The sequence below is a fragment of the Calidris pugnax genome, unplaced genomic scaffold (assembly GCF_001431845.1).
Source record: "Calidris pugnax isolate Ruff unplaced genomic scaffold, ASM143184v1 scaffold178, whole genome shotgun sequence".
In the NCBI taxonomy this organism is placed as follows: Eukaryota; Metazoa; Chordata; class Aves; order Charadriiformes; family Scolopacidae; genus Calidris; species Calidris pugnax.
In genome coordinates, this window is record NW_015090986.1 from 5,837,174 (window position 1) to 5,854,458 (window position 17,285).

Here is a 17,285-nt window from a genome sequence, read left to right on the forward strand (position 1 = left end):
ACTTAAGATACGAGTACAAACATGTAGCAAGGAAGCGAACACCTTGTTTAGACCCTTTTGACCATTCTCAGAAAGTAAGATCATTTTGTGTTTACATATATTTGAAAGTCCAGTCTGCAGCTCTTTGGCCAAAGTGTTCTTTTCTACAGCATTCCTTGGCTATACCTCCATTTTCCACTGTACTATATAAACATATAGACATTAAAAAACAGTGTATTAAAATAGTTCTGTTAACATTAAGTAAGACAAAACTCCTTTAAGGGACAAAAAAAAATCTCAGTGAGACTGGACACTTTTGTGTTCATGGTGACATCAAATGGATCCACTGACATCACAGCCAAACAGGGCAAGAGCAGCAAAGAATTAATATCCCGTTAAGTCTTCCCCACTAAAAGGGAAATGCTTAGTCTTTACCATTAAATCAGGAAATGTGAGAAAAACAGAAAGCTGTGTTCCTGAACAGGTTACAAAAAATGTTAGCTACCTTACCTAGACTTGAATTGCCTTTTGCAATAGTGATTGTCTTCTCATACACGTTTTTCACCGAATTTGGGGCTGTGGAACTTCCCTCCAAAGATACTGGGCATCTCTTTTCCATTAAAAGCACTTGATCCTAACGCAAAGGAAAATAACATCAGTTCAGTATACAGAAATAAAAAAAATGAATGGAGATACAGACCTCAACTCATCTTACCTCATACAAAAGCTAGGTGCATAATTAACATACATATCCTTATACAGACACTGGAAACGTTGGTCTATCAAAGAGCAAACCAACATACATGAAGTTTCTGTTTTCATTCAGGTAATAAAGCAAATCTACCAAAGTACACTTTTTATTTAGGGACATCAGTTACACTCGTAAAATTTGTGGGGTGAATTCAAGGGTTCTCGGACTCATTCACTGCAGATGTCTGACAACATGCCAGTGCTAAAGTAACAAATCTTCTAAGAAACAGTAGCTCTTTTAAGAATGTCTTAATAAATCACTGAATGGAAGGAAAAAGAAACACGTCGCAGTGACACATAAGGGAATATTCATGTTTGGACACTGTGGCATCACAAGCCATTTTGTAAGCTGAACTGCGCAGGCTTGCATGAACACCAGGATGCACCTTAGCACTACAGCCCCTAAGCTTCCTAGGCCTGGTTTCCAGCTGTGCATCTCCTCTTTGCACCAATTTGCTCTGTGGAGCTTACCAGGGGATAAGAAAAGCCCCCTGGCCTGCCTAATGGGTACGCTGTGGTCCAGCAGCGTCTACTGCTGTGAGGTATGAGCAGAATTTTATATACCCTTGTATCGCCAGACTCTGGGAGATGACTATCTTGATGCCATAAATTATCTCATGTTTTAGATAGGTCTAAATCCTTAAGTGTTGATGTGAGCTACCATATCTGATGTAAATTTATAATCAAACCACCACAGATGGCTGTTGGCCAGTGTCAATTTCTGAGAGAGATTCTATGGTATAACCGGGCCTTTCTGTAGGATTTTAAAAAATTATTATTAAAAAAAAAAATCATTACATTTCCAGTGGGATCAAGCTGCGTGGCAGTAGCAATGTTTGTACTTAGTGCAATTTCTGCTGTTGTCTGAGATCCAGTCCATGTTGCTATGTTTTCGCTTTCATTTTGGTTGATATCCGAAACATCCAAAGACAGAAGATCCTTTTTAGGAAAATCAGTTGCAGTTTCAAGACTATTATCCACTACAGACTTTTGCTCTCTCACGCTCTGATTCAGATCCATATTGTACAGATTCTTGTCAGATACACAGCAATCAGCTGCAGCATTTGAATGGTCCTCTCCAATGGACTGTTAAACACAGGAGACAATGAACAATCAACATTTCTTCATAATACAAAGTGCATTTCATGCTAAAATCTTAAACAGAAACTAATCTCACAGAATTTCAAATACTTGTTTTAACATAAGTGTCTTCAGTAGATCCCTACAGGCATTTTACTATAAAATATACTTGATTTCTCAGAAAATTTCAGAAATACCAGAAATTAATGAAGTTACTGCTGAAGGCCAAATTCCAATTTGGTACTCTTCAATAACCCTCCACTAACTTCAGCAAAGTAACATCCCCTCACACATTCTCAAACTAGACATAACTGCAGCAAGTTATAAATATTAAAGCATCCGATTGTCTTTCTCAGGTAGAGCTTTGCAAGACCAAGGTCTTTACTTCCAAAACACTTAGCAAGCAAAAAGGAATTTTGAGCAGCTCAGACAATAAGCATGCAACCTAATTATCCATTTAGCTGAGTAGAAACGTATTTAGATATCCCTTCCACACAAAGAGGAAAAAGTAAAAAATTGGTCAACTATCAGCAAAAAATGAACACGGACATTTTGAAGTGTGACAACAATGAAATAAAATGATGCAGCTACAGAAGCTTAGCAGTTAGTACTTATTGCAAGTGTATTGATTACGGCTGCAGTACCAGGCTTGGTCTCTACACAAATTTGTTTTGACTTTCAAGATTCCAAGGTGCTCCATTTCAAATATTTTAAAGGATTCCAATAATTACAACATTCTGAAAAAAAATAATTTCAATACTCTCTAGCTAAGCTTTCAAAATTAATAATTTTAAATGCTAATGCTATTAGATATCAGAAAGATATATGAAGGACTTACAGGCTCTGTATCAGCATTAGGGATTTTTCTCTGAAACGTATTAAATGTAGCCAAAAGAAGGTCTACCTCTATCCGTCTCAGTTGTTACCCACTGGTCCTATGAACTCTTCTATTTCATTTAAAAAAAATAAGGAAAATATGTTTCCCAGGATTTTGGGATATTTTATACCATTAGTTTTTCTCATCTTTCATGAATTGTATACATGCTTTCTCTGTCCCCAGACTGTTGTCAAAAAAGGTTCCCCTGTAAATAAGTGGTTAAGTAGCATCTGAGAAGATAATTGAGCAAAGCCTAAATACAACTAATCTGTATGATGTAATCAATAAAATAATTTCCTGCCTTTTGGAAAACAGAACATTAGGACTATAACCTATTTGAATTATTTCATAAGGTTTCAAAGACAGCTGGGACATCTACTTTTAAGTCTGTTTTGTATCCATTTACAAATCAGTGAAAATAAGACCCAGTCCATGATCAACATGCATTCTATATGCCGTATGTACATATTAGAGTCGTAGCATATGCCCATTTTTATTTTTGTTTCATTGAAAGACAATGATGTAATTTTTGAAGATAAATACAATGTCAGGAATTTGCAGCTACAGCAACATGTGGTCCCATTAGGGCATTTGTATTACTTGAAGTTTTTTTCAACACCTGTTTTAAAAGTGAGAGCAAAGGCATTCAGAACCTCTTAACTTCACTGCAGTCAAAAATAGCTGAAATACCTCTGCATTCCTAATAGCATCAAAAATCAATTCTTTCATTTTTATTGCATTTCACTTACTTCAGAAGTCTTGTTTTATGAATAGGTTTTCTCACTATGTTTACTTTGTGAAGTCACTCATAATTGCAGAGTATAAAATATTACTTGATGAGAACTTAATACTTCACAGTGGTGCACTGAGAGGAATACTGAAAAGTCAGGACCGTAATCTTTGAAAACGCATGTAAACTGAAGCCATCTTTAAGTCAATGCTGAAAATAATTTAAGACAGCCTCAACGTGATAGATAATGTAAATCCAGCCTCCATCTCATAAAATGCTTCTCAGCATGCCAAATGCGTAATCCATTTAAGTAACAATTACAGAGAGATACAATGCAATCTGTCCCACTGTCACAGCAGAGACGTGCTCTTTTCTGGATTAGGAGGAACATTAGAAGATGAATTTAGCTTTCCAACCAGTGCCTTGTAAGGGCTGAACATATTCCAGAAGGGATAAAGGGAGTTACTAGAGCTCAGGTGTGGAGGAAAAAGCAGCTACTCTGTTCAAGACCACAGACTGCAAACGCTGGAGAAGTCCCTACAATGTTCCTTTCAAAGACCACTGCGAGGAAAAACAACTTGGAAGACTCCAGACTGGCGAAATAAAGCTACAGATTGCCAAGAAAAAAAGCATGAAAAATCAGGAAGAGAAACAAAACGCCAACTCTGATACAAACAATCAAATCATTACGGGTATGTGGCCAGCAAGAAAAAAAAAACAATAAACTGATCTTTGTAATGCTCTTAAAGAATTTATCTTCGTTTATTGACTTTAAATAGAAATTATTAGCAATCAGGTGTGTGATATATACGGATTTACTTTTAATTACTGTATCATTATGAACATTCAAGAACACAGTAAACGAATTAGCAAACGTATTAAATATGAAGCATAAAAGCAAACCTTAGGATGAAAATTTACTCTTGCTTTTTCTACCTAAAATATTGTAAAATAATGCAGTTATTTTGTGTTACCGCTCTTTAGTGTACTCTGTAGTAACAATGATTAAGTTTTTATAGCAGACTACTCACCACAGATTTAACACTAGAAACATCTCACCATACTTTATCTGTCTATACAAAACAAAAATCCAAGCTCTTAACCTTCTAGCTGCCCCTCTCTTCAACACAGACATCTGAAAGACAACAGCACCACCCAAAACAAAACTGCACTTTAATCTGCTAACAAATAGTGCAGTTTGAACCAGGATGACATGAGACATCTAATAATACAGCGTTTTCACACCTACAATCAAAGCTTTTAATCAATAAAACCGTCCTCCTTTTTACCTTGGGAGTTGGCAATGGAAGAGAGAAGCTGAAGTTCAGGTCACCGCTGCTGGCACTGCCATGCAGAGCTATCATTGAAGCCTGGAAGACGTCACCCTCCAGAGAATACTGCGATGCAAAGGTGGACTCATCCACTAGATCTGCCTCGCTGGAGTCCACCTAGCAACAAAAGCAATTCAATCAGCCAGGCTATCTGTTACCCTCACACCACCTAAGCCCCAAACACATGCACCTCAGCCACTACATTCTGACTGACACTTCCCTTCTTTTTTTCTCCCCACCCCCCCCCCCCCCCCCCTCCATGTTTTACATCGGAGTTACATTTGCACAGCACAGAAGGAAAAATTTCAGCTTCAGTTATAATTTATGTTACTACATCTTAAGAGGCTGCAAAGAACATCTGAAGTAAAGCGAGAGTCCCAACTGGAGTAAGTTGCAGGGCTGAGGTAGGCTCATGCCTGTTAACAGAAGTATGAGGTATTGGGAAAATTCTGCTGTGCACTCTGGCATCAATATTTTCATTTCTTTAAGGCTTTTTTTTTTTTTCTTCCTTTTAAACTTTCTTTTACAAGAATTAGCCCTGAAAAAATAATGAGCTTCACTTAGTGCAACCTGTCAGGCACGTTCCTTCCACTCAACTTCACAGGTTTGGTTGCTTTCAAAAGGGTACAAAAAATAATCTTCTGAAAACTGCAATGCTTTTCAATACATTTATATGAAAAAATGATTACATTATTTTTTATTATTTCCAAAATCATAAAATTTCCATTTGAAAACAAGATTCATATGGACATTTCTCCGGCCTTATATGATAAGGAATCAAATAGAATTCTAAAAAGAGTTCCAGACATGGATGTGCACAGTATTTTCTGGTGTTTTTTTTTCTTAAATCGAATACAGTTTTTATCATGACTCATATACTTTCAAATACTAGAAAAAAATTAAGTCCTAAAAGACTTAACTTATGGTCTTATTTATGGTCACAACACTTTGATTACAACTTCATTTTCCTTGGCATAGCTCAAGAAAGCAAAGTATGATAAATAAAGTGAACAATAAAAATGATCAGTGAGTACAGAGCTATGTCCGCACCATAAACTTGTATGAAACAGCCAATTGCACCGTATCTGCAGGGAGGGGACCTAACTTGTTTTTCAGACTCTGTGGTTAGTAATACTATGAATTCATTACGTCATATTCACAAAAGCAATAGCAACAATCTCCAGTGATTCAACATATTGATTCCTTTTTGGGGTACAAATGATATTATTATTATTATTATTATTATTATTATTATCATCTCAATCCTAAAGACCTAACAGATAGTTCAGACTGCTCCTTTGGTCTAACTTACTTTCAGCCCATCTTCTGGAAAATGTAGACTAGTGTTACTGAAGCTATGCCCTACAAAAAGGGATTGTGAAAAAAGTGGGCAGACCTGTAGAATCCGGATATAGATTTGTCAATGAAAATAGTATCTCATGAGTCCACTCTGCATCTTCAAGTGGGCGACTGCACATTCAATTTCATATTTTGCACATTTAATTAGTTAGCAGACAAAGTGACAATTTAACCTTATTATCTGCCACATATTTTCACTCTTCTAACATAATTTTAATTATTTTATATGAATCACAGATAGAAGTCAAATTTTTAAATACTTAAATTTTAATCTGATCTGTTCAACTCATCTTCAATTAAAGGATATTTATAATAAATAATCCAGCTTCTTCTCTAATGAATAGAATAAGGCAAATATTATCATCTAACTACTGGTAACAAGGTAACAAACCGCAGAAGGAAAAACAGGCAGTCTTGTTTAAAAGCAAGTTATTAAATCCAGCTTGTCATTTCCAAATGTGAAAAAAACATACTGGAATCAGTAATTCAGAGATTTTTGCCTTGAAAGGAACTATTTCAGATTTTTGTTTGGTTTGGAGCTTCTTCTAATGAATTAAGTTCTGGTGTTTAGTAGAAACTGCTTTCCTATTAATGTCCCCAGAAAATGAGCACCAAGTAATTTCAGTATTAGACCCAGATCAGTATAAATGAGAAGACACACTCATTATGTATTTATATGCTGCTTTTTGGGTTTGTTTGTAGAGTCCTGTTTCCTTTGTCTTATTTATCTGAGTTCTTATTGGTAACTTTGAGGCTATGTAAGGCACTGAATGCTAAGGTAAGGCGCATTGTTTGTACAAGTGAACAACTTTTGACCTTGCAAATCTCATAATCACTGATTGATGCTGAATCTAGAGAATACTATTAGGAGGAAGTGTTGGCAGCTTTTGGAGACAAACAGCATTTCTTGTAAGGCTGGCTTACATGCAAAAAGAGTTCCAAAAACTTTTCAAGATGGAGAAGTGATGTGTTATGATATGTAGGCAAAGAGATTTATTTACAAAATAAGCACATGAACATTTCTCTACACCAGGTGAGATTTTCAAAGGGATACTCAGCGCATGCAAGAAGTGGGTAGCCATGTACTTCTGAAAATCTCAGCAAAATAATTCTAAAATATTTTTTTCCAGCAACTAACATATCATAGGGCAGATTCACAGCTCATGCAAATAGCCAAAATCTCCAGATGCCAGTTTCCACCATGTGGGGATCCATCCCAACTACGGTGGATGAGTAATGTGGTGACAGTAAACACTAAAAAAATAAGCATGTACAGTGACATAGTAATTCCTTTCATTACAAAATGCAAAGACTTAAGAAATCTTTGGTAAGTTGGGCCACTAACCAGAGCCAGCTCAGCATGGAAGAGGGCTGCATCAGCTGGCCCCTCCTCCTCAAGTGACTGGGCAGTGTAGAAAAAGCAATCTTCCTTAGCAGAGACATAGCCCTCCTCTGGTGAAAGCTGCAGAAAGAACGAAGCTCTGAGTTGGATGAGTGGCCAGGACACAGGGCGTGCAGAGTGCATTGTGTGGTGGGGTTTAGAGAGGCAAATGAATTCCAAATGCAGCAAAGAGTTCATTTCAATCACAGTCACAGCGCTGGGCAGGTAAAACAATTATTTTTTCCCAAATTTACCTGAATCGATTCAGCTGTACGCATCATTTTACATCCCCAAGTAATGAAAAAGGCCCGTCCACCTACACCACAGAGCCCATAGCTTAGTCCGAACTCATTTCAATTTCTGCTCTTATTAAACATGTATTAAAACTGCCATCAGAGCTGCCAGCAGGGAAAGCAGCCTTTACGACCTTGCTAGGCGCAGAGTAGTCTTGTTAGCAGACAGGAAGACGACGTCCACTGTCTGCAAGATTGCATGTACTCAGTGGGACGGCCTCAAGAGGACAAAACACAATTCTGACTATAAACCAGCAGCTTCTTCTGACACAATTTGATGCTAGGTGCGTTCAGCTGGTACTGCAAAGAAGCCAGTGATTATTCACAGTGTTTAATTAACTGGCAACCATAATATGTGAAATATTAAAGTGCAAATGCTGTATGTTTACAAACTGCTGGGAACAGAAACAAAACCCCCCAAGCATTTTCTCTTTTAGAGTGACATCTTCTTAAGTATGAAAATGTTGATTTGCAAGGCATTTTAGTACGTAATACAGAGTTTCCAATGTAAAAAGCGAATTTAACAACGGTTAAAATGTACCCTCCTCTTACTATGAACAGTAAAGTTTCTAGTAACTTAAACAGCCATTCCCTTCCACCCTCTCCATAAACATCTACTAAGAAGGGAAATTTGGTATTGCATCCACAAAGATTTTAAGATTATTATTTCAAGGAAAGAAAATCCCCCAAAGACTGCACCTGGACTTACAAATATAGTGAAAAGTATCTTCTTTGTATGTATGAACTGATTTGAATTTAACAGGGACACTAGTCCACTAGCATCCTTACTGATACACTGTCTTTGTTACTCTAGGTCTCCTTCAATCTCATTCTTCTAATTCTCTACTTTCTAAAATCAAGCCTGAAATTATTTACGGCTGTATTAAAATAACCAGTTTGAGGTATATGAACTGATGACTACTCACCATTGCTTAAATGTAAAGCATGCAGTCTTAATACACAGGCTGCATACGTACTGTCCCTTACAAAGCAAAGGAATAGGCAATTCCAGGCAAAATACATAAAATCGACTTTCTGTCATGACCTCACACATTAAGGGAATCTTGTGAAGTGTACAAAATAATGCCTGGCAACAGCCAGCCCTCAAAGATTGCGGGGTTGCAAGATGCTTCGCTGTTTTCTCAGCTGCAAGACAGATGTGCCAGGTCCTGCAATCACACCACCAGTCACACACTACAGAGGCCACTCCTTCATACAAGGAGACAGAGCAATCTGTTCAAGACAGTTTCTGGATGTTTTGAGCCACCCAGCTGTACCCCAAAGCACAGGAACTGTATGCAGAAGTTAGGGTCATCATGAACCAGCTTAAATGACATGAACAGTACCCATTGAATTCCCAAATCCTTACAGGCAATGGTTTGGCAACTCCTATTTTAACTATTCCTGTTGGGGCTCCTTTCAGTGCTTGTACTGCTTCCTCCAGGCTGCCATTTTCCAAGTTGATATCGTTGACAAACATCAGCCGATCTCCAGGAAGAAGTCTGCCATCTTGCTCGGCCACACCCCCAGGAACTAATGAGCGAATCACAATTACAGTGTTTGCTGGATCAACAGGATCCTAATTAAATAAAAGGAACAAAAAAAAATCATTTTAATTATTCTTTTATGCCCTGAGAGGCTTACTTTTATGCATGAGCTTTTAGTAACAACCCAACAGAACTGGGTTATTAGAAAAGCTGGAGCCCTGCTCCAGATGAACCCTCAGCAGGAACATACCCTCCTGTCCATACTGTCCATATGTTTAGACTTCCACCTATTTTTAAATCTCATATGTGAAAATCATTACTCTTTTCTAGGTGAAGTCCCATCATATGTCTCCAGCATCAAATACTGCTAAATTGCAGAGAGCTGTTCATACCGTAATGCGCAATTACACACCAGAAATTCAAATACTTCCTATTGCAATGACAGCATTGCAGAATTCATCCTCCTTTATGCTCAGTGCTCTGGGAATACAGTTGGGCAGTGCAGACTGCACACTGAGGGAAAGAAAGGTCTTATTTTCTATAACTCTCTTATTCTTCATGGCACCAGATCGTGCTCAGCTGAGAGAACACTTTTTAAGAGGCAAGTCCTTGGGCATGCCTAATTGAACAGTTTATGGGAGACAGGAACATACCAGTACTGCACTCTAATCAACAAGACAAAATAAAGGGGTATTTGCTTTTAGAAAAGAAAACTGCTTTGAAATCCCATCCCCCAACGTACTGATTTTTATAAAAACTCTAGCGTGAACATACGATTCTGCTGCACCAATTACCACAGAAACCCATATTTACGTGATTCTTACACAGTTACACTCACAAGGAATATCATTATGTGTTAATACTTCCAACACACAGCAATTCACTGGAGTGTGTGCACCAAAGACAATGAGAAATGTAATAATGTACAGCTTCACTGATAGCAAAGGAAGAGAAAAGCAAACATCTACAGAACGGCATGCAACTGTAACAAGTTTCCATGCCAAGATGTACATCTGAAAAGATGCACACCATCAAGGTAGCACCCAAAATCACAGGCATTGGAGACTCCTGAAAACTAGTGTGAGAGAGAAGCACTGAGAGAGGGAGAGAATGACTCGAAGAAGATCTTGAACACTTCATGGCAGCTAATGCAGTAAGAAGAATGCCGTGGACGAAGAAAACACTTCAAAAGTGGAAATACAACCAGCATTGCTGGAGATAGTGCTTAAACCTGAACACTCACATCTTCCTCACTATTCCAACAAGTATTTACACTGTCACTTCAGCTGACACTGATTTTTTGAAAAAAATCACCTCTCTAGCGTATGTGACTCTTCCCTGGAGTAAAAGATGACGTAGACCTTCCTATAGGAGGAATATATTAGTATGAAAATAACTGTCCTTAAATTTAGTCACTGTTTATTGAAAATTTAATGGAAACACAGTCTTAGATGAAAGCAGAAACCTCAATGACAAACTGAAATGTTTTAACTACATGTCAAAGGAGAGAACATGGGACAAATCACAAATACTATAACATCAAAAGAAAGGTACGTTTCAGAAAGCGGACTAGAGCTGTAGGATATAAGCAAACTCACATTTGAAAAAAAATATATAAAACAATTTAAGGTAGTTCCCACAACCCTTCAGTACCACCATCCATAAACAAAATTCAGTAACCAACCACACAGGCAATCATTTGTGTCAATGCTTCAGAAGCGGCTGAAGCAAAAATATGCTTTACTTTGTGCTGACTCTAAATAATGAGGCTCAGCTACGGTGTTTCTCTGCAGAGCATTATGAGTACTACATTAAAGAGTAATCACTGTTTCATAAAAGAGATACTTGACTATGCCTTTATCCTTCAGATACAGTGTGTGAATGTAAAATACTACTGAGGCATAGATTAACTCTAAGCAGTGCCCTGTGGGCATAATTTCCACCTGGAACTGAGCTCCAGAATCAAATGTATATACTGTTAGGGACAAGATCCAGTAGAGACCTGGGAGAAGACCAGGTCCTGCAGCACCCCCAAACAGCTGGGCAAAAGCCTACACTGACCAAAGGGAGAAATTACTTTAAGTCAGACTAAAAATTATTCACTGTGACAACTGGGAACAGGAGGAACATTTGTTCTGGGATCCTGACCAGAAGACAGGCACTGACCTGTTCATCAGGACACACCAAGAATCACAGCTTCAGATACACAGGAATTTTGAAGTCAAACACAAAATGAATGGGGGCGTTTAGGCATGTCCTGGACAGACAGCAGCTAAGCACGGGATTTCAGAATTGCAGTCTGGATTTTAATAAATCCTTCTTTAAGCACCTAAGTCCTTTATTGGATCTTGCCTTAAGCACCTCAGTGCAGGTGCAAAATAGAAGGCTAAATGCCTGAATATTCTGACTACATTCATTTGCCCTGGGGCACTACAAGATGAGCTTTCTGAAGACCCCAGTATATTACACATTATCTATTTTTCTGGACAATTATCATTAGAACCTCTAGTCTTAATACAGCAAGAAGAACAAGTAATGTAGCTAGTGGGATGCTTATCAGTAGTGATATCCACTTAGCTTTACCATATTCCTTGATTTTCATTAACGTTTACCCTTAAAATACGTATTAGATCATATTGTGAGATACAAACAATACAAAATTTTGCCCTCTACTCAAAGAAAGGAGTGGAGAAGTTACCTGGTAGTCCAATATGCTAAATCCAAGTCCCATACTCCCTTTCTCCAGTTCAATGTGCTGTACTTCTGTTTCCCACATGGCCAAAGACGAGCTTTGCACCTCTTCCATACTCTGACCCTCGTCAGTTATTTCCAAAGCTGTTCCTTCTGTGTCTGAGGAGCCAATGAATCCAAGTTCTACGTGAGCCTGAGGAAAAAATGTTCACCAATAAAATGTAAATGTTTGTGAATCTGCAGAGACAAAACTCTTTTCATGAAAAACAAGAAAAAACTTGATTTCTAGTGATGTGTTCTCTAAACACAGAGAAAGTTCAAGAACTCAGCAAAATTAACAAAGAAGTCTGATAAATCTAGCACAGAATTCATGTATCCTTGTAACAAAATAGCTACACTGCAAGTACATGAAAGTACTCACTGGAAAAAATAATTACATAACAGAATTTCTGTCAAATTAAAAACTTCAGAAAACTTCATTAGTACATGTATTCAAATATACAGGAAATATCTGTTATTAAATGCTATGTCTAAAAATATGCTTTGATCTAAATGTAGCAACACCGACAGGAGTCAGAACATTTAAAAAAGGAAAACATGCACAAATGTACATACACATGCATCTATGTTCTTCAATTTCCTTGGTTTCATAGAAAAGCTTAGCAACTACAAAGTGAATTTGGTGCCTTGCCTGGAACGCAGAATTAGCTGTGTCTCTTTACATACAGATGTTATTCTTTGCATAATATACTACAGGCCATTCCTACATGTTTAGTACATCGGGCTGCCCAGAGCTTTCACGTGTGAGCAGTTCTGCACGCCCCCCCCCAAAAAAAGCAAAGTTCAAAACCAGATTAAATATATTGAGATTCTAAAGAACACAGTTCAGTTTGCCATACCCCATAGCCCAACCGCAGACAGAAGTACAGTACTCAGACAGATACATCTGCACCCCAGAATAGCCCATGACCTACCAGGGTTGACTTCTTCTGCTGGCCTAAAGTACAGCTGATGTACCTAATCTGCCTTTTTCTATTTATGTGGTTCAAAGTGAATCCGTGAAGTCTTAATCTAATCTTTTACAAGAACTTTGTATGTTTTTTCCCAATGAAACGATCATTTTCTCAGTGATTTTTTTTAAGACAAAATACCTTTTTTGTGAGCTGAACCTCAGATAGACTTAGTCCCTCCAGTACTTCTGGGTGAGCGATGGGTGGAGCTACTGGACGACAGCACACCATTGTCACCTTAATAGGCAGTTCCTTCAAGATATTGACCACATCCTTGTGATTTTCTCCAAGCAAAGAGATCTCATTCACCTCAATAAATAAAGAATACACAGTGTTCAGAAGTACACACAGTATTTAGAATTACAGTGAACAAAAATGGGTAAAAAATATCAACTCAACTCACTAATCACCTCATTTCTTAAAACAAACAAAAAACACACGCTAATGCACACTGTCAACCCTTAATTTCTCCTCAGTTTGGTGCTCAGAATCTGCAGCGAAATAATTTTTCAACTGAATGTACAGTTGTGTAAAGTGCAAAATAGAAGGCTAAATGCCTTAATATTCTGACTACATCGCTGCTTTGCATGAATGATGCAGTCATGCGTGTCAAATTGCTTGACACCACCCTACAAATATCACATACTGTCACTTCATGTTTCTTGCACTCATGTGAACCAAATTCACCGGGATAGGGATATTCTTATTAAATCTAAATGCTTTTACTAGGTATTCTTTTTTGTGACCTTGAACTGTATCAGAAACTCAGTTACCAGCTGAGAAATGCACCTAGGCACACGCACTCACATAAATATAGAATCATAGAATCATATGGGGTTGAAAGGGACCTCTATAGATCATCTAGTCCAACCACCCCGCCAGACCGAGTCTACCTAGAGCAGGTTGCACAGGAACTTGTCCAGGCGGGTTTTGAATGTTTCCAAAGGAGGAGACTCTACCACCTCTCTGGACAGCTTGTTCCAGTGCTCTGCCACTCTCACAGTAAAGAAGTTCCTTCTCATGTTTAGGTGGAACTTCTTATACTCAAGTTTGTGCTCATTTCCTCTTGTCCTGTCACTGGGCACCACTGAAAAAAGACCAGGCCCGTCCTCCTGGCACCCTCCCTTTAAGTATTTGTAAGCATTGATTAGATCCCCCCTAAGTCTTCTCTTCTCAAGACTAAAAAGACCCAAGTCCCTCAGCCTCTCCTTGTAGGAGAGATGCTCCAGGCCCTTAACCATCTTTGTGGCCTTTTTCTGTACCCTCTCCAGCAGTTCCCTGTCCTTCTTGAACTAGGGAGCCCAGAACTGGACACGCTACTCCAGATGGGGCCTCACCAGGGTAGAGTAGAGGCGGAGGAGGATAATGTACCTCGACCTGCGGGCCACGCTCTTCTTGATGCACCCCAGGATGCCACTGGCCTTCTTGGCCACAAGGGCACATTGCTGGCTCATGGTCATCCTGTTGTCCACCAGGACTCCCAGGTCTTTCTCCTCAGAGCTGCTCTCCAGCAGGTCAGCCCCCAACATGTACTGGTGCACAGGGTTATTTCTCCCCAGGTGCCGCACCCTGCACTTGCCCTTGTTCAATTTCATTAGGTTTCTCTCTGCCCAACTCTCCAGCCTGTCCAGGTCTCGCTGGAAATATATGCATAAGCACACATGAAGTGACTGCTTGAGCACTTCTGGTTACAGCTGATATGCAGTTAGATCTGCTACATTCCCAAAGTCATAATCTGTGAGAAGCAAGTCAACGCTCAAAAATCTTACTGAATGCAGATTAGGATAAAGTAGTATTTTTTTCTTACTTCCAGCAGCTCATCTCCACTGAACAGCTTGCCACTTCGTCCAACTGGCCCCTCCGGTAAGATAGATCTGATGAAATGATGTCCCACTGTAGCTTCAAGGCTTATCCCTAGTCCACTGCTTTCACTAAATTTGTTAACAACAGCCACCTAAAATAAGATTAAGAAATGTTTACTTTTGACATATTTACAGCTGTACCTGTTACTTCTGTTTCAACTGACATACAATGAGGTGAATATTCCAGAAATGAGAAACCAGAAATATTGTCATGTGTAAGGGGGACAGTCAGGTAAAAACTGAAACTTTGATCACATACCACTTCAAAATAACAAGTGGGAACTGTGTATTACAACAATATAGCTATATACATTTGCAGAGACAACAGCTGAGGCATGTAATTTTGAAATAAAGTCGTAAACTCAGATACTGCTTTCAACTGTATCTACAGTAAATGTCCTATGCATTATTTAGATCATTACATCAAACCATTTATTCAGTATGCAGAATGGATAGGACATTTCAAGCACTAGCTTCAAATTCTGGCCAATGAAGGGAGCTTTGAAGTTCACTTTAAATATTTTTTTTTCTTTAATACACATTTATCTACTTGAAGCTAGGAAATATATGAAACAATACTCATAGGCCCAGCAACCTAAGAAGCCTGTGATTATTTTGCTAAAATCAATACCAAAAAAATATGTATCTATATTCAAAATTTATAACCAAAATAAAATCATCTCAACAGATTAAGTACCACATGTACAATTTTTTTAAATAAAGGAACAAATACAATACAAACTTATTTCTATCCATATGTTAGCAACACAATAGGCAGACATTTAATAATAGTAATCAAAGATTACCTACCACTATTTCATAATTCGAACCCATAATCCTCTGCCACTTTGCCTTTGTAGTTGTTTCTTCTGTAGTAGTTAGCTGGAAATCTAAAAATTACATCTGAGATTACTGTGACAAAAACTAAAACATCCTGTCTATTCCTGTAACTGATTAAGTATACCATGCAAGACTACACAATCATCTCCATGATGCCAGAACTCTCCTAAATATGATTAAAACTTGGCATGTTTTGCCTCACCAAGCTTTGGGTTATCAGAGGAAAAACTTGCAAAATAGTATTGGATCCAAACCCTGCAAAACCGTGTATTTTGAAAGACATGAAGTTCAGTCAAAGAGTCTGGTGTGCACAGCTGGGAAGAAAGGACATATTTAAACTAGCCTCATTGTTGAATGAATTTAATGCAACTTTCCGAGGTAATGGCCACAAAGCAAATGAAAAAGTTACTTGCATGCTCTGGGCATTGGTTAAACCAGGCTGTATGTGGTCTGATCAGATTGATTCAGGGGGATGGCTGAAACACGTATGTGATACTGCATACTGATCCTTTTGGACAGACTCTGTATTTTACAGGGAGTGTCTAAGGAAAGTTTTCAAACAAAATCTGGAGGTTTTGTATTTTTAAAACTATGTGAGCAACTGTAAAATACTTTTGTGAAACTGCAGGCCCTAGAGGGCAGTGAGAGAACACAAGTCCTAGCTCTTCCTAGCCTTTTTTTTTTTTTGTTAGATTCACATACATGCACACATACAGTGAGAAATAATTCAATAATTCTAATAGCTAAGAGCAGCAATAAAATTGGAAGGGAAGGAGGGGAGAAAATGCTGTCAAAAATACAACGACAGACTAGGCAGCAAAGTTTATCTGCAGGCTGAAAAATAGAGAAATACTTTCCTTCTGCTCATTCTCCCCTCATTCACACTGTTCACATTCTAGGGCGGGAAAGAGTAAAAAGCAGTATTTATATACAACAGCCAGCAAACACAGCAGATTTAACGGAACCCTACATATTCAAGGTCCATGGCCTGTGCTGTGCCTACAGTAACAAAAGAAACCCCTTGGATCTGAATGCTCACCCCAGGCGAAGACTAGAATTATCTTCATTACAAGATTAAGTTCTCAATTCCCACTGACTTTTGAAGAATTTAAAGTGACTAATAGCCTTAGACAGTGTTTTAGATCTAGTCATTGCTCAGAAACATTACTAAAAATAAAGCCAGGTGTTGTGGGGCATTCAAAATTGGCCATACTTTCCTCACAGCAGAGACCCTGCAGTATCTGAAAGAAAGGTGTTGAAAAGAAATTCTTCAGTTATCCAGGATAATGGAAAGCATGAGTTATGAAAAGATACACATTACAGAATTCATACTGGTGATGCTTTTCCGTTCCCCTCTAGCTTTGGTAGTAGGAAAGTGTTAGAAAACACATCAAGTGCTGTCTCAACCTGGAAAACACCATCACACACAGGACTTCTGAAATGCAGTACAGTGCCCTAAGACCTCAAGAGGGAAAAGAAAACACCCATTAGAAAATGAGAATAATGAGTATGGGAAAAGTCAGAGCATATCAGTGCAGCAGAACTGACTGAATTTCAAACATTACCACAAAACGCATCTTGAAATGAATGCAAGCTCAGGAATTTGTGAAAAGGA

At 38.3% G+C, this 17,285-nt stretch overlaps 1 protein-coding gene across 4 annotated transcripts in view; it reads right to left on the minus strand.

Moving 5' to 3' along the window:
* MPDZ (multiple PDZ domain protein) overlaps window positions 1-17,285 on the minus strand; it is a 92,814-nt gene that overhangs the window by 48,974 nt on the left and 26,555 nt on the right. For all 4 annotated transcript variants that reach the window (XM_014953944.1, XM_014953946.1, XM_014953947.1 and 1 more), the window contains exons 13-20: window positions 15,641-15,720; window positions 14,776-14,922; window positions 13,110-13,277; window positions 11,966-12,151; window positions 9,150-9,359; window positions 4,706-4,864; window positions 1,528-1,815; window positions 490-613 (exon numbers count right to left, since the gene is read on the minus strand). In XM_014953944.1, coding sequence (XP_014809430.1) covers window positions 490-613; window positions 1,528-1,815; window positions 4,706-4,864; window positions 9,150-9,359; window positions 11,966-12,151; window positions 13,110-13,277; window positions 14,776-14,922; window positions 15,641-15,720 — 1,362 coding nt within the window. The remainder of the gene's footprint in view (window positions 1-489; window positions 614-1,527; window positions 1,816-4,705; window positions 4,865-9,149; window positions 9,360-11,965; window positions 12,152-13,109; window positions 13,278-14,775; window positions 14,923-15,640; window positions 15,721-17,285) is intronic.